The sequence below is a fragment of the Coturnix japonica genome, chromosome 19 (genome assembly GCF_054131305.1).
Source record: "Coturnix japonica strain WE chromosome 19, WE-NBRP24, whole genome shotgun sequence".
NCBI lineage: Eukaryota > Metazoa > Chordata > Aves > Galliformes > Phasianidae > Coturnix > Coturnix japonica.
This window is the reverse complement of record NC_140681.1, coordinates 11,251,490-11,268,315: the sequence shown is the minus strand read 5'-3', so window position 1 is coordinate 11,268,315 and position 16,826 is coordinate 11,251,490. Positions and strand designations below refer to the sequence as shown.

Genomic DNA, 16,826 nt, shown 5'->3' with positions numbered 1-16,826 from the left:
AGCATTCTGGGAGTTGTAGTTTAAAATAACCCCACCTCCCCGCCATAGAGGCGGTGTGAGAACTACACTTCCCAGAGTGCCTCGCGAGGGACGGCGACGGCGGCTGGTGTGGTGGGGGAGCGAGGCGGCGCTGGGTGACGGGAGGAGCTCCCGGTACCGGGTGAGGGGCTGCGGTGTGCGGCCGGGCCGGGGCCTGCGGGGTACGGCGGGGCTGTGGGGGGCTCTGGGAGCTCAGCCGGGCTCTGAGGGGCGGGGAGGGCGGGGAGGGCTGCGGGATGTGGGGCAGGGGGGTCTAAGGGGCGTTGTGTTGTGACCAACTGCTTGTATAGCGGGTGCTGCAGCAGCGCTGCTGCTGGAGAGGGGAGAGTTTGGGATAGGTGAGGGTTCCTACACACACCGCCTGGGTACGTGGTTTGAAGTTAAAAGAGGGAAGATTTAGGTTGGATGGTTAGGGGGAAGTTCTTCACTAGGAGAGTGGTTAGGAACTGGAACAGGCTGCACAGGGAGGTTGTGGATGCCCCGTCCTTGGAGGTGTTCAAGGCCAGGTTGGACGGGGCCATGGGCAACCTGATCTATGGGGTCTCTATGGGGTCTCTATGGGGTCTCTGTGGGGATCTATGGGGTCTCCTTGGCAACCTGATGTAGTAAAGGTGTATGTTTGGTGGCCCTGCCAGGCAGGGGGGTTGGAACTACATGATCCTTGAGGTCCCTTCCAACCCGGGTCATTCTGTGATCCTGTGATCTGGCTGTGAGCTCGGTTCAGCTGTTGAACATCCCATAATACTGTCACAAACAGAATGATGTGTCACCAACCTGCACATTCTTGCTCAGAACACTCCTCTATATCTTCACACCACTGGCTTCTTTTCTATGAGTCTTATATGTTCTCTAAGTTTCTTTCAAGCAGACTTTAGCTTGCTGTTAAGTCCAAGAGAGAACAAACTTTGAGTTGAGAAGTGAGTTCATAATGGATGCTGTGCATTGTGTGCTGAAACACAGGTTAAGCTACTTGGAAGATCACGTTTTGAACATTGGATCTTGAGCTGTTTGCACTCTTCCTTTTGTGTCTGTGATTTGTCCTAGGGTTGGCTTAAGAGTTACTGATAAACGAGTAATGTCACTTATTAATCTGATGTTGGGAGAAGTTTAGATCGTGGAATGGAAGAATTCCGGAGATAATCTGTTTGTTAATGATTTCCTGGCATCTGTTGCAGGAGCAGGATGTATACTCTGCTGTCTGGGCTCTATAAGTATATGTTCCAGAGGGATGAGTACTGCATCTTGATCCTCGGTTTGGACAATGCTGGTAAAACAGTAAGTGCTGAGCGTTACCGATTGCATGCAGTTCTAAACATCCCCATCTTCAGAGATAAAACTTCCACCAGATGGGTCAGTCTTTGTCTGTAACATGAGCTATTTAAGCGATGTTGCCCCCAAGGAATCAACTTTTATCTCGTATTTAAATTTAGCATAAGCTTTGATAATCCTGTAATCCTTGTGAGCCCTTCTTTCTGCACTGAAATAGGGAGCGAGAAAAGTGCTTTGTTTCAAGGTTAGGTAGGGCAGTATCTATTGGAACAAGGTTCTGCAGTCATGAAAAAGGAGATCTGGGGCAGGGTCACCCAAGGCAGTAGAATATATGAGAGTGAATACTATTTCACGTTCCTTTTCAGACCTTCCTTGAACAGACTAAAACTCGATTTAACAAGAACTACAAAGGGATGAGTCTGTCAAAAATCACAACCACTGTAGGCTTAAACAGTAAGTAAATATGTCTGGATTGTTGTTGTTGTTGTTGTTATTTTGGCCTCCTTGCAAAGTTAGGCAACAGTTCCTTTTGGAGTGTTTGAATTACTTAAGAGTAAGCAAGACCAAAATAGACCCTGCAAATGAAAGTGTTCTCTCCCAACCCCCTTTGTTCTTTTGTGTAAGAATAAGATTGACTTGTTTAGCTTATAAACAAAGGTAACCTTGAAACCATGAAAACCTAACGAAGCAGATGTTCCATTACAGGGCTACACTCAGCAGTAACATTTTGCTGGAATTCTTTGGCCTGATTCTGATATTATTTGTACTGATGTGGTTCTATCTGATATAGAGGTCACTTCTTCCTCATGTATTGTGCTGCTGGAAGTAGCACTGTATATAATTTGCTCCACCCCAGCGCTCTCAGTGTCTGTGCTTTAAAGACCCTTTTTGGTTTTCATTGGATTGTTTTTTCTTCTTTCCTTCTAGTTGGTACAATTGATGTTGGCAAAACTCGGCTGATGTTTTGGGATCTTGGGGGCCAGGAGGAGCTGCAGTCTCTTTGGGACAAGGTTGGAGATGTAGTTTTTTCTTTTGGTCTCTTTCACAATTACAGAACTATGATCCTTTAATCATCATATGGGTTTAATGGTAACCTTAGTCTTCAGCATCAACACTTCTCCAAAGGTTTGAGTGTATCTTTGTGAAATTAGCTTCAATATATATATTATCTTCATGAAGATTGTGCTTCATATTTGCATTAGTGTTTACAGGTGGTAATTACCATTAGATATGAGGATTGTGATGGTGGAGAAGCTCTTCAGGGCTTGGGGGGCAGATGTGTTTCTTCACCTGCTTCATTCAGTAGGCAATGCATGTGATGTGACACCATTCGTCTCTCCAGATATATGTGATGGAAACATCTGGCTTTACGTGGTTGATCTCTTTCACGTGTATCAAAATTCTACCAAGTAAAATAGAAATCTGCAAGAGTAACAGTTGGCCCTATACATGCACTAATATCTTGTGTTGTCCTTTCAGTACTATGCTGAATCTCATGGAGTCATCTATGTTATTGACTCCACTGATGAGGAGAGGCTCTCAGAATCTAAAAGAGCTTTTGGTGAGTTTGCTGTATTTTACCCGTCCTGTGATTTCCTCGTGTTTCTTGGCACTGTTCTGTTGTTGCCATCATGTCTGATCCTGCAGTTGGTGACACATCTGTAGTACATTTGCATCTTCTCATCATAAATAACTGTGTTTATGAGGCAGAAAGCTGAAAGGTTGGAGCAAGTAAAAATACAGCATGAGGAGGAGCCTCTTGCTTCATTGGGCAATAAGGGTCTTGTATCTGCACAGTGTTGTCCTCCAGAACTGGCTAAACCTCTGTTCCGTTTTTTGTGCTTTACAGAGAAGATGATTACTAGTGAAGCTCTGGAAGGAGTTCCCATTCTGGTGTTAGCTAACAAGCAGGATGTAGAGGTAAGATTATTTGCACGTGTGCTTCTTAAATGAGCAAACAGACATTGGGAAGTTGGGCTCTGCATTTAAGTTATTTTATATTCCTGGACTGATACCTGTTGAGCTTTCTTGCTGCTGGAAACAAATTCTTTGAATTTAGTTTTTCCTTTCTCTCCCAGTGATGCAGGTAAGTTTACTACAGAGGCACTTTTCTCTCCTGATTTGAACTTTCTTTTGTGAACAGAACAGACTATAGCTATGGGAGGGCTTTCTTGTGCTGTGGCTTGGTATCTTGATATGGTTCTTTCCTCGTTTATTTAGCAAAACATTGTTAGTGAACTTTGTTTATGCTCTTCTGGGTTTTATGTGGAATTCCGGTACTGCAGTTGGAGAGATCAGTCTCTAGATGGAGCTAGAGACTGTTGGGAAATTATGGAGTAGGAGCCTTTGCAGCTGTGATCAGCGTCTGTTCCAAAGTGTGGCAGTGCTTCCCAGCTCCTTCCCCTGGTCTGTGCACCTTTTTCAGTGAGTGTATTTGTGGGAGATCCTTGAGATTTCCATAGATACCACTTCAGATATAACGGAGGATTTTGTTGTCATCCATTTGTACAACGCAGGAGACGTTTGGGTGATCATCAGGTTATGTGGGCACAGAAAGAAAAAAAGTTAATTCCACTTTAGGGACAGCATAAACTTAAGATCCACAATTCCTGATTTCAGGTTGTGACTTTGCTGTGAACTCTTGTGTTTGGGAAAGATGAGTGTCTTTTCTATGTGGAAACTAGAATGTTACCTCTTGTGCTTCCATGCAGCAGTACAGTAACAGTGAGCAATCTGCACTCTTCTCTTTTTGCTATTGAAATTTAACTACATGCTGTGATTTAAAAACTGAAATTTCCTCATGGCCATGTATGCATTTTTTGCTATGGACTTACTGCAGAGGTCAGTTCTTCTGGCACCCAATCTGGGCCAGTGCAAACTGAACAACTAGACCTCTTCACGTGGTTACAAAGAGGTACTTGAAACAGGCTTTTAAGGTAAACACTATGAGGGTTCAGGAGCAGCCCACAGATTCATTGCTTTCATGCAGTCACAGGACTGTGATGAGATGAGCAAAGCTGCGCTGACTGGAAGTGTATCTATTTTCAAGTAATATCTAAGTTATATACATAGGGGCCTAATCTTAGACTGTGATCTTGGATGTGAACACAGAGTGAAGGGACGTCAGTGCTATTAACAAAATACTGAAGGGTCTGTAGTGTATTTCTGAGTAATTATTTAGGCTTTCGTAAGCAAGGATTAGAAAACTAGAGGGCTTTTTTCTCTTCCACTGATGTAGCAGAAGTGATGACCTTTGGAAGAAAACAATATTACAGAGCAATCAGTGGAGCAAATTACTCTGTTGTGATTCTCCAGGCATGTCATTGGAATGAAGAATTCTCCCCAGCATTCCTCTGCTGTTAACACAGATCATAATGAGGGAAGATAAATGGTGTCTTAATCATTCTGGTATTTCTGGGCGAAAAAATAATGTAGGTTGGTTACGTTTACAAAGGTCAGAAGGATATTTGTGTTGTAACGTCTCCGAACTCTGGCATGGATTTGTGTTCTGAAGAACAAGTGAAGAAAGTTGTGAAATGCATGCAGCCTTGTAAAGGGTGAGATTCTTTTTGGCTCTGATGCTGAATAGCTTGTAGACAGAAATTCCTCTCTTAGCAGCCACTGTTACCCTGGGGTAAGTTGTATCGACACAGCGCTGAGTGATGTTTGGCAGTATCAGGAGATGGAATAACATCATGGGCAGTGAAATAGCAGTTTTTCTATCCTGAAAAGAATGTGAATTTTCTTTTACCAGGAATACACTCTATGTTTAGCAGAGTTTCCATACAAGGCCATTCTGAACTGCTGATTAAATGCTGAGTGTGTTGTTAGTGGGCTGGTTTGGGTTCTGTTTGTTTTAAAGGAGCTGTAGCTTTACTGGGGGCATCCATATCTGATAGGTAGTGTTTGGTGCTGACTCTCAAGTCAAAGTCCCACTTTTGGCCCATTTTGCTTTACCTGTTGATTGCTGAATAAACAGCAAAACAAAAACTTTGTGGTTTTGATCTGAATGCAGCATTTAAGGGCCTTTAAACTCTCTGTGTTGCTGAGCTGTAAAATGGGGAACAGAATGCCTCACTTAGGAAAGCTATTAAAAATACTGGAGAAAGTGAGCTAAAACAATGAGCCTGTGGAAATGGAGTGTTGTGTGATGACTTTGGGAGGAGGTCTTGCATTCCCGGTCATAGGATAAATGTTGGGAGTTTAGCTTGAAATTAGTGAGATATTGGAAAGCATCCCACCAGTGCATCCATTAAAAATAACATAGCACAGAATGTAGGCCAGGTTAGTTAGAATCATTATTATTATTCAGTATTTTTGTTTGGGCCTTATTATTATTAGCTACCTTATTATCATTGGCTCCTTTTCTAGTTCCATTCTGCCAGTTACCCTGGAGGTGGCTGGGAAGCCCATGGTTGAAGCTTTGTCCTGGCATGACCGTGCCTCAGGGAGCCTACGTGAAGTGATGATTTTGCACACAGTCTTTAGGGGAAGTGAAGATGGATATCAGACTCCTCGAGTTGTGATTTTCCTCTGGTGTGGTAGATAGCATCATTTCAGAAAGGTCATCTGTGGATTTTATCATTGTACTGGTAGGCTGATGATGTGGTCACAAACCCAGTTTCCCTAGTTTGCTCCTTGGTTTCAGCCAGGAGACAAAACACATCTATAAACAGTTGTTTTGTAATGGAGATGGGAAGGAGGAAAAGAGAGGAACTAAGAGAAAATGTCAGTTGTGGCTTCCAAAGCACGAGAAGCTCAGATGCTCCTGGCAGGCAGTGAATGTCATACAGAAAACAAGCTGAATGTTTTAGAAACCTGAACAAGTTGATCATTTGGAGGTCATCTCTCACCCATTTTCCACACCTACTGGTATGAATCCCAGCTCCCAAGTCCAGGCTGACTCCTGTGATGTTACTATGCTTCCGCGTGGCTTAATCCTTCAAGTCTCAAAAGGATCCGATGTGGTGTTTGGGTAAACACATGTCTAAAACATAGAAAGAAAGCTCTTGTTTGATTTTCTTTGCAGACTTGTCTGTCAATTCCTGACATCAAAACAGCATTTAGTGACTGCATTAACAAAATTGGGAAGAGAGACTGCCTAACACAAGCCTGCTCTGCTCTGACTGGGTGAGTATGAGAACTGATGGTGTTCTGGTTAACAGAACAGCTGTGTGGTGCTATGCAAGGGGATCAGTATGGCACACTGCAGTAACCACAGTAAGGGTGCTGTGTTTCCTTCCCAGCAGTGACAGATGCACCTTTGTTAACCTTGAACTTGTACCAGGTCAGCAACTCCATCTGTAAATCCTTTCTATAAAACATAATGAAAATGTAGCAGCCCTGTCTGCTTACAGGCATGAAGCAATGGCACTTGGGGGCTTATGGAGCTGGTGATGGTTCTCCGTTGTTTTTCCTTCCCCATACACATTAATCATTGCAGTGGTTCTTTTGCTGCAGCCCCAGGCCTTTATGCAGTAAGTCAATTGAAAATACAGCTATTTATGACACTGATAGGGCAATGAGTGGTGTTCTGTTGCTGGTAATTATGCTTTTGCTGTCATATTTTTGGGCATGCAGATGAGCTTTGCTATATAGATAGAGTGTATACAGCTGTCTCTGATAGAGCTTGTGAGCCAGGGAGGTGTGTGGTTTAAGACACAGCGACTAGAACAGACCAGAACTTGGGAGGCTGGGATATTTGTTTGTGCCTGCGTAGCTGCGTGCCATGGCCTTGACCAGGCTGCTCAGTTCTCAGCACCTTGGCATCATCCTTGTGTCTTGTAATACTTTGGCAACACTTTTATTTCTTCAGTGAAAAGTGTTATTTGGCATGAAGTCAAAAGCAATGTGAGAGGTGATTAGAGAAATACTGCTGGCTGAATGAATTACTACCCAAAGTACTGAATCCAGAGCTTTGAGATTTCTTCTCTTTTTTTAATGTAACAACAAGGCTGTAATCTGACACAGGCTACTGGAAAACATAAGTAAAGCTTTTAACCCATGGGGAAAAATCTCAGCTGCCTACATTACTAAGAGCCAAATGCTGTTAAGCAGATGAATGACCACATCAATAAAAACAATGGTTAAGCACTGACTGGAAGAGAAGCATTAGATAACAGCCTTATGAAATGCAACCTTTACCATTGTGGTTTTCATACAAACACTTCTATTTTTGATCTGTGTGGAAATTCCTTGCAGAATTTCATTTTGAGTTTGCACTAATAATAATAGTGGTAGAAGTCCTGTATGGGAAGCTGTGCTGACTGGTTTGTTGCTTGGCAAACCCAGCACAGATGATTACAGAAAGTGGGAGCCAGATTGGAATATGTGATATAACTAGTCTGGGACTTGCAGCAAATAACCTCAAAGGAGCTGACTCTCAAGTTCTTTAACATTCAAGGTTTCCCCAGGGTTGATGACTCATTAGATTGGACATAGACATGTGGAAACAACCGAGAAACAAAAGATGGACTTTAAATGCCAAGCTGAAAAAAGATCAGATTCCCATTGTTTGGATGTATGAGAAGCTACCATAGTAATGCCAGCACTTAAGTGCATGGCAGGGCCCTTCAGTTTCTCATGTAAGTGGTCAGTTAGGGCCTACATGCACCATGTGTGTTTTAATCTTGCCTACCTGTCTTATTTCCTCAGCAAAGGAGTGAACGAGGGAATTGAATGGATGGTGAAGTGCGTGGTGAGGAACATCCACCGACCCCCAAGAAAGAAGGACATAACGTAAGGAATTGCAAGGCAGCCAAGGAATGGACATTCTCTTCCCACACAGCTTAGTGTTCTCTTTAAAGAAGGTGGTCCACCAGATTTCTATTACACCTGATTCTTTCCGAAGTTTGAAGACGAACATTCTCTTTCTTTGTCTAAAAAACCTGAGCAAAGGATTCCAGCTGGGGTTGGGGGGAATCTCTTATGTCAAGTATTAAGCCATTGGCCTGAGGGCATAGACTGAGTGGCAATCTGTACTTTGTTGCAGATGCAAAGAACTTCATTTTCTACTTTGTATTACTTTGTGACTCTTGATTTATTAGTCTGATGGGCTAGAGGCCAGTAACATGGAACTCTCCTCTCTTGAAGGAACCGAATACATGAATATGAAAGGGAAGGAGCACAGGGAATGGCTCTCCCTTCTCTCTGAAAAGATACCTTGCTGCTCCAGCCCCATGGCTACTAAAGGTGGTCTTACTGGCCCTGTTATGCTTTTGTTTGTATGATGGGGAGAGACAGTGTTGATAATAATTCAGTTTTCAGTTGGCACTTTGATCCAATGACTTTTACCCGTGGTAAATGCAGATATGGAAGCCAACCTGTAGCACAGTGATACACTGTTTGAAAATGGTATTTGTAACAGGACATGAAGCACTGCCTTGCTTTGACTGCCAGTCTCTGCTGTGCATTCTTCTTAATTGTAAGAATAATTGATTGATTTGTTTAACTGGAATGAATTGGGGCACTCTGTGTATAATGTCTAGGCCAAAATCTGAACCTCTAGGCAGGGAGAAAATCAGTATGCAATAAAGCTTCCTGCTCCTTCCAAATCTCTTGCTCAAGCAACTGATGAGACTTATAAGTTCAGGAACGTTGGTACTTGGCCTTCTATGGCTTTTTGAAATGCAGGAAAGAACAGAAAGGCAGCTCTCAAAGTCAGATCCTGCTCACTTCTCTTGTGGCCAACCCAGCTGGTAATTCTGTGGATGTATCGCTAACGTTTCTCCAAATACCTCTTTGAAAACATCTGGATGCATTTAATGGTGGTTTGGCTGTGGGCATTATTCTTTGTGTGGCTGAGTTACTCTTGGCACTGGTGGGTGTTCAGAGCTGTTTGCACCTGATGAAGTGTACATTGTTCTGGCTCTGTTTGAGTAAGATACATGGTGATATTTGTTTAATGATATGTTATCTGGCTCTTGCCAAAGCCCTTTGTGTTAAATGTTCTGTGTTCAACTTCTTGCCAATCCTTTTTTTTTTCCACAAAAGCATTCATTTCCTTGCTTGGAGTCAAGGTGTGAAAGAACATGAAGTACTTCATAAAGTACATGAAGCCAGAGCAGAATCTTACTTCTCTGTACCACTAAGACAGGAGAAGGCTGGGCAGTTGTCCTGCAAGAAAAACAGTGATTGGTGCAGAATGGAAGTGATTCCAGAATCACAGATCCAGCTGGAAGCAAGAGATGTCATTAGGTTTCTTTAGACCCAGTGACCCATCTTGGGTTTCCTACACACTCTGTGGATGCAGAACGAGAAGATTAATTGAAGAACACTTCAGTAAGTAAGTAGTAGCTCCTTTTCTAGGTGCTGCATGTTTTGTAAGGCTGAAAGCTTCAGGTGTGCAAGAGAACAGGATGTTCAGTGGCCTTTACTTGTAAAGGACATCTCTCCCACTTGACCATCTCTGAAAGCACGAGGCCTTTCAAGGTAACTGTGGTCCTGGCTGTTGTTTCAGTTGGCAGGGTTGATGTCAACAATTAGGCTGAAGACGTAAAACAGTAACAGGAGAAGAAAAGCTAAGAGATAAAATTCTTCAGTCAACTAATGTGAAATATCAATTTAATTGGATGCCAGGGGTTTTCCAAGCTTTCCTCATACCTTTCTGAGATCTCTTTCTCACCACAGGAGATGAGAGAAGAAAAACAGTTTTGAGCTTAAGGAAACAGTTGTTCTCATAAGTGTCTAGACACCAAGAATGTTTTGATACCAAGCAACGTTTTGACTTCGAAATACAAAGTTCTCATGTTTGGGAGTGGTGGTGGTTGTTCTGTGCCTGGAAAGATGCATCAGCCCACAGAAGTCAAGGAGGATTAGCTTCTAACACTCACAGCAGGTATTGGATGGGGCGTGTGGCTGCTTGGCACCCAAGGTGTGTTTTAGGACAAGTTTAGCAGTCAGATTTTTCCAACATGACCAAGTACCTGGTACGGTCACAAGATTTCTGAGTGCAGCCCAGTAAGTAAACACAGTCAAAGCAGTCCTAGAATTGCTTTGGTGTGTCCTCCACGCTGCAGCATGACTGCAGTGAAGGAATTCAGCTGGATCAGCTGAGAGGTACAAGATAAAAATCTTGCTGTGCAAGCATGACCTACACTTGTATCTCACCAATGGTGCACAGCGTGCAGCTACTCTGTTTGAAGCACACTGAGAGCAGAGTGCTGCTAAGTCAGCTGGGGGTTTTGCTTGTGTTTGCTCTACGTGATCATAAACACGTCCGCAAGGACAACTTGCTTCTTCAGTTGATTTTATTTCAGCTTCTGTCTTTGTAAATGGGTTTATACTGCTAACGATGCTTCAGGACTGACCTATGGAATAGGATGGAGTGGGTATGGAAAAAGCATTCTCAAAAGGGACGGTACGTAACTCATAAACACCAATGAAATTATCCCCTTGGCACAGGCAGGGGTGCCATGCTGGAACCATTTTGGGTCCTGATCAGTGATTTCATCAGTGATTCATCATATTTTAGACCTGTGCTTTCTTTAGGTCCTTACAGAATGCTTTTCCATTACGAGTCCCTAGAAAACCTTCAAGGAAAGGAAGGACATTTCAGTGCAGGTAATTGTGAGCAGTGTTTCAGATGCCTTTGAGATGGGTCTGCTTTGCCTCTGCCCATTCACAGCAGTTCATTTCTCCAAACAGTTGCTTCCTATTCCAAAACAAACTCATCTTAGTAATTGTTTTTTTTCCTTTGATGTGCTTTACACAGAGATAAAACTAAATGGCTGAGGACAGTGGTAGGTATTTCACTTGCCTTGTTTGAACATTAGCAGGAGATTAATTTTCTCTCACCCCTCTGGAATTTCCCTACTGGGCAAACATTTATTAGCTGTTAGCAACAGGAGACAACAGCATCGCTTAAGAATGATGCCCAAAAAAGCACTTTTGATGCTTTTGAACTCTCTGCTCATTGTAGTGCTGCTTGTGTTTGCAACCATTTCATGTTCGCTTGGATCTGGTGGAAGGTGTGGAATGACTGAGTTACAGCTCTTCTGGCTGCCCTTAGTCTTTTCTTCCCTACCATCTCCTCCTCCTGTGCTGCTGGCCCATCCTTTGTGCCATGTCTAACGCATCCATTCAGCTGAGGTAAGGATCTGCCTTTACACACGCAGATAGGAATCTCAAACTAAAGGAAACATTCTGTGGGTCTGGAAGTTTGCTTCTCTTCAGCAGCGATGTTTCCACTGAACACGAGGTGATGTGGTTAGTCATGATTTCCAGAAGGGCTCATGAATAACTATGAGGTACCATCGTGGGGTTGGAAAATAAACATTTGCAACAGTCCTCTGCTAAAAACTTGGATCAGAATCCTTACTTACAAGGTTCGGGATTGATTTAGGTAATTTCATTTGCTGAAACAGGATGGTGGATCTTGTCTGCTAGCAAGAAAACCAGCCTGAAGAGGGGACTTCCAAAGAGAACTGCTAAGAAAGGCAAAGAGGGTTGTACTGGCTCTGGTCTTCACCATCATCCCTTCAAATCATGGGTTTTGGAAACCATCTGATTGATGTGGGTGGTGTCTGAGGGGCAGCCCCACAGTGGTGTCCACACAGCAGGTTTGCCTTCAGTCTTGGGCCCGTTTTTAGAGGCTGAAAGAAGTGACTCCAAGTGTTTGCGGGTTTCCTGACATCAAACTGGGCAAGCTGCAAGAAAGAGAGCAGGCTGAACTGACCCTGCAGGTGGGATGGGGGCTGGGTGCCCTCTCAAAATCCCTTTTGGCACAGTTTTCCATTAACATTTTGGCTCAAATCTGCCTGCAGAGAAATAAGAGGCATTGGAGAGCACTTATCAGGACAAAGAACAGCAGGGAAACCAGGGCAGGTGCTTTTTCACAACGGGATTTTGTAACCGACTTACTTGAAGTTGGAAATCCCACATGAAACATCTCCAGAGCGTAACATGGCCATTATTTGGTGTGCTGGACGTCAGGCTTTTCATGCAGTTTTGTTTCTTAAGCTTCTGAAATCCCTCAAAGAACTGTTGTACCGTTCTTCGGGTAAGTCCAGCTCCTGTGACAACCACTGGGGGCTTTCCATTCGTTTCTCTAGGCGTGTTTTGGCTCTTTTCTATCCCAAACCAGTTCCCAAGAATACAGCCCCAGCCAGTTGCTTTCAAACAGCTTTATCTGCACAGCTTACATCTAATCACAGGAATCTTCAGCTCCGCGACCCGTTACCTCATAAGGGAATGCTGGTTGTACTTTCTGCTGAGAGCATCGTGATGCTGACAGCAGTCAGGGCTGATGTAGGAGAATATCCGAGGGCTGGGGCACTGGGGAAAAACATGACCCCATTTCTGACGTCAGATTCCAATCAAGCAGAACAAGGAGCACAAAGCCGTGCGGTGACTAACAGCTCAGCTGAGGAATTGTGCCTGCCAGTTATTTTTAAACACAACATCACTTTCTGTGGTTAGGGGGGAACCTCCTCATTCCCACTCGGTGACACCATCTTTCCCTTAAGCTGAAGGCTGCTGGTTCTGGACTAACACCACCTTGTCCACATCCCTTTTCCAAGGACGTCAGGAGGACAGTGCAAAGTGTCTCCCACATGTTGCCATAGGGTACCGAGAAGCAGTAGTCACCGTGAGGCAGCAGATAAATTTGGTTAAGAACTCACAGCATGAAAGATCCCTTCCATGAAACAAAGCCACCGCCAGAATACGCGGGAAGTGCCCTCACACCCTGCCAATGAGTAATGCCTCTTTCTTGTGCCTATCTGTAGGTGGCAGCCATCCACAGACGCTCGGCACTTCTTCAATCCAGTCCTCTGCTACAGCTGTGATGGGAGGGAGTGTTGCACCATGGAGGATTCCTGCTTAAGCCCTTGTTCGTCACAGATGGAACTGCTGTCTATCTGATCTTCAGGCACAAGCAGGCAGTAAGGTGGGCGTTGCGCTGCTCTGCCAGGGCACAGAGGCGGCTGCCAGCTCCAACAAGCACAAAAGCACGTGGTAAAAGCTTCATAAAAGCACGTGGTGAAAGCTTCATCCTTTGGACTATGCGTCCTTCAGACAGGTGGATGCCAAGCTCGATGTTTTGTAGCATCACAGAATGGTTTGGGTTGGAAGGGACCTTAAAGACTGTCTTCTTCCAAGTCCTGCCATGAGCAGGGACATCCAACACAACCTTGATCATTCCCTGGGGTAGGGCAGCCACTGCTTCTTTGGGAAGCCCCTGTCAGAGCCTTGGAGTGAATTTCTCCAACACTTAACCTTATATTTCCCCACTTTTAGCTTAAAGCTCTTCCCTCTGATCCTATTACCACACTCACTGGTAGCATCCCCCCACAGCTTCCCTATAAGCCCCTGTTATGTACTGGGAGGCCACAGGGAGGTCTCCCCAGACCCTTCTCCCTGCAGAGCAACCCCAGATCTCAGCCTTCCTATGAAGGAGAGATTCTCCAGCACTCTGCTCATCCTCACGGCCCTCCTTTTGTTTGCAGGCACTAATTCAAACTTGTTCCACTGCAGCCTTTAGAAATCTGTGTTTCATTTATACCGTAAGCACCACTCTGAGGACAAACTAAATTCGCTGTAAAATTAATTGGATCCTTATGCCCTGAAACTGAAACCTGAGGAGTCTGTTTGTGTTCCAGTTCATTTCCAAGCCAGGAGCTGCTGTGCAGTTATAGAAACCGAACAGCCTGGCATGCAGCTCCTCTGCAGACAAGCAGTGTGTTTTTGAGTCACACTCAGCAGAAGAGCATGTTCCATAGGGGCATGAGGAACTCTTTGTTCTCAGGAATAAGTGGTACAAAGAGCACTTCCTCACTGCACGCATAGGCACTAACATTCAAATGAGCATCATTCAGGGGTTGTGGATTTAGCAACCAAATCCCACCACCCACACAGGTGGGCTTTTGTAGCTGGGGAATGGACACCAAACAAGGCTCATCTTCAGATCTTCTCTTTGAGGCTGTGTTTCATCCCTACATGTACTGAACACTGCAGTTTAGCAGCAAAGCCTTTGCTCTGCAGATGGAAGCAGGGGGAACAGAGCTCACACCTGGGCAGGGGGAGGAGGATGGAAGGGAAAGCAGCTGCCCCCAGGCAGCCTCATCCCCTGCAAGGACTGTTACCCACCTTAACAGCACAGCTCATCTCTGTGCCAGGAGAAGAGGCAGAACCACATGGCCTCATGTGCCACATGCTGTGCAGGACCTAATAAACAACTCGTGAGTAGAACTGCTGTACCAAAGGGCACAGAGTAGCTGTAAACCAGAGATGTTGAATCACTGGCCTGGTTGTTTCTGCATGACGTCATTATCAGCACCCAACAGACGAAACTGGGGGAAAGAATTTGCTTTTTATCTTGCCAAGATCTGATTTCTCCTTTTGGGCTCGGCCACAAAGTGAGGAATGTACGCTCCTTATCTTTGTGTTTCCCAGCTAAATATTCCTTGTGCTGCTTCTGGGAAGTCCTACCAAGTCCCAGTGATGGGGAAGGAAGTGCAGAGACACAAATAGAAACCAGCATCAGGAAATCTGCACGTGAGGCTGATGCGATCTCTCCAGCTCTTCATCTGGTTCCTTGTACTGCAGAGCTGAGGATGCCCTTCAGCCCATATGGCTGAGAGCAGCAGCCCCCCAGCACACCTCCCTGCTGACCTCATGCTCTTTGGAAGTCGTCCTTTCCTCCTAATTCCATAGAAAAATGACCAAATCTCCCCGCTCTACATTCTCTGGGTTGCAGCTGAAGTCATGGCACAGCTGTGCTATGTCCAGCACAGCTCTTTTCTAACCTTAGCTGTTCTATGGCTCTTACCTGGTGTGCTGAGCCTGTGCAGGACTCTCAGTTCCCATTTATCCAACCATCCCAGGCTGGGAACAGCTGCTGCGTCACCTCTCAGTTACTCTTTGTGCTTTACAGGAAGCTCCTCAAGCCCTGAAGGGAACAGAGATTATAAACTGAGAAGGGAAAGAAACTGGGGCTGAGGAGTGAAGGGTAAAGTCCTGTGGGAGAACAACAGCTCCCTGAGCCCACATGTATCTGAGCACCAGCAGCATGGGTCCCATCAATGCATCTCTACTAACAGAGTCCTGGTGACGTCTGTTTGTCCTGCATGTCCCCTGAAAGCTATGGGAGGTTCAGGTCCCATTTTTGCTCACCCCGGTGCCAAGTTCAGGCTGCTTTGCACAGCACCCCTAAGCTGCTCCTGCTCTTGCACATGGCTGACTTCCTCCAACTCACTTCTTCCCTGGCACTGGCCCTGCAGCACCTGCACAGCTCCAGCCCATCGCCAGGCATTGCTCTGCAGAGATAACACGTGCAGCAGGGAGGGACGAGTCTCAGCAGGGAGAGCGTGGGCAAAGCAGTGGATTGCAATCAGAAGAAAAAAACCCTACAATCAAATAAAGCCCGGGCTTTAGAGCAGATAAGATCAGTGCCTCTTTGGAATGATGGTGGGCGGATTTGAACAAGCTCAGCCTGCGTTCACCTTCTCCTGCATTCTCTCTCCCTGGAGCTCAGTTTGTTCCCAGGGCTGGGTGCAGGAGGACACAGCATTCCTGCTCCATCAGAGCACTGCCAGTGCTGCGGGATGTTTGCAGGACAGGGGGTGACTTTGTCTGACCTCTGATCCAGTCGTGACCCCACAGCTGGGGCCAGTTGCATTACAAACCCACACCATGTCCCCACTGCACACCTCCAAACCCCCCCACCCCCAGGTACCATCCAGCACCAGCTGCCCTCACTGCTGACACCAAGATGTGAACCAGTGACGTGTGACCTCACCATGCAAACCTGTACCAACTCCAGCCCCCATTCATCATTCATCACCCCTATTTCCAACCCCTCTGGGGCACTGCACTGCTCTGGGCGCATCGCAGTGAGACGTGTCCCAACCCCTCCTGCTGCTGGAGCTGGGATTTGGGAGCTCCAGCCATGAGTCAGCGCCGCACCTGAGAGCCCGACTCATCCCGTGCAGAACACGCAGCTGTGCATCAGCTGCTTCAATAAGCTGCGGGGTATTTCTTTCTTTCCTTCCTGTTTAAGTACGTACCCATGTCGGGTGATCGGGAAGGCCGTTGTGAGGCTGGAGTTTCTATGCGGCGCTCACAGCATCAGGGGAAATTGGCTTCTGTGTACAAAACATCTGAGTCATCCCTGGGGGAGAACCACGTCCATGTTTAATGGTGCTGCCTTCTCCTCTCTGCTGCAGCTTATAATGAAAAGTGTCATTTAAATTACCAGGAAGAAGTTGGTGCTGCCAAGTGCTGGAAACTTCAGTGAAACCCTATGGGGGGGTTTAATCCTCTGAGTTGCTCCACAATGAGTGATACTACAGTGAGCGTGAGCAGCCCTGCGAGCTGCAGCAGGAGGAGGAAGGCAGCGTTACTTTGGCACCATGGGACTGGTGTGGGATCTCATAGCAAAGCTCCATTTCCCAGAACCCAAGTGGCATCCACCCGCTAACACCCTTGTATGCTGCTCTAAAGGTTGGCATTGACCAGGAAGATCCCTGCCATGATAACTGAGATCCTGCATGAAGGAGAAGCTTCACCACACAGAAATC

At 45.6% G+C, this 16,826-nt stretch overlaps 1 protein-coding gene and 2 long non-coding RNA genes across 4 annotated transcripts; 2 read left to right on the top strand and 1 right to left on the bottom strand.

The window, feature by feature from the left end:
• Positions 1 to 97: 97 nt before the first annotated feature.
• Positions 98 to 8,861, top strand: ARFRP1 (ARF related protein 1). Of its 2 annotated transcripts, none has more exons than XM_015881990.3 (8): positions 98 to 160; positions 1,215 to 1,314; positions 1,674 to 1,761; positions 2,236 to 2,318; positions 2,788 to 2,869; positions 3,158 to 3,228; positions 6,338 to 6,438; positions 7,963 to 8,861. In XM_015881990.3, exons 2-8 carry the CDS (start codon positions 1,222 to 1,224, stop codon positions 8,048 to 8,050), a joined length of 606 nt encoding a protein of 201 aa, XP_015737476.1. In that variant the 5' UTR covers positions 98 to 160; positions 1,215 to 1,221; the 3' UTR covers positions 8,051 to 8,861. The 2 variants fall into 2 exon arrangements, with proteins under 2 accessions (XP_015737476.1, XP_015737475.2); XM_015881989.2 differs by having other exon boundaries at positions 98 to 200.
• On the bottom strand, positions 6,163 to 16,440 carry LOC116654298 (uncharacterized). The gene is made up of 3 exons (XR_004309442.2): positions 16,314 to 16,440; positions 15,077 to 15,196; positions 6,163 to 6,295 (listed from the first exon to the last, which is right to left on the bottom strand). It is a non-coding gene; the product is annotated as an uncharacterized LOC116654298 (long non-coding RNA).
• LOC146757857 (uncharacterized) lies at positions 9,471 to 10,063 on the top strand. The gene is made up of 2 exons (XR_014936020.1): positions 9,471 to 9,592; positions 9,937 to 10,063. It is a non-coding gene; the product is annotated as an uncharacterized LOC146757857 (long non-coding RNA).
• Positions 16,441 to 16,826: the final 386 nt, after the last annotated feature.

Excerpts from the sequence above, each read along its gene's own strand:
- ARFRP1 (XM_015881990.3), top strand. The coding sequence starts at position 1,222 with ATGTATACTCTGCTGTCTGGGCTCTATAAGTATATGTTCCAGAGGGAT. Across the intron at positions 1,762-2,235 it reads AACCACTGTAGGCTTAAACA|TTGGTACAATTGATGTTGGC; the intron begins GTAAGTAAATAT and ends CTTTCCTTCTAG. Across the intron at positions 2,870-3,157 it reads AGAATCTAAAAGAGCTTTTG|AGAAGATGATTACTAGTGAA; the intron begins GTGAGTTTGCTG and ends TGTGCTTTACAG.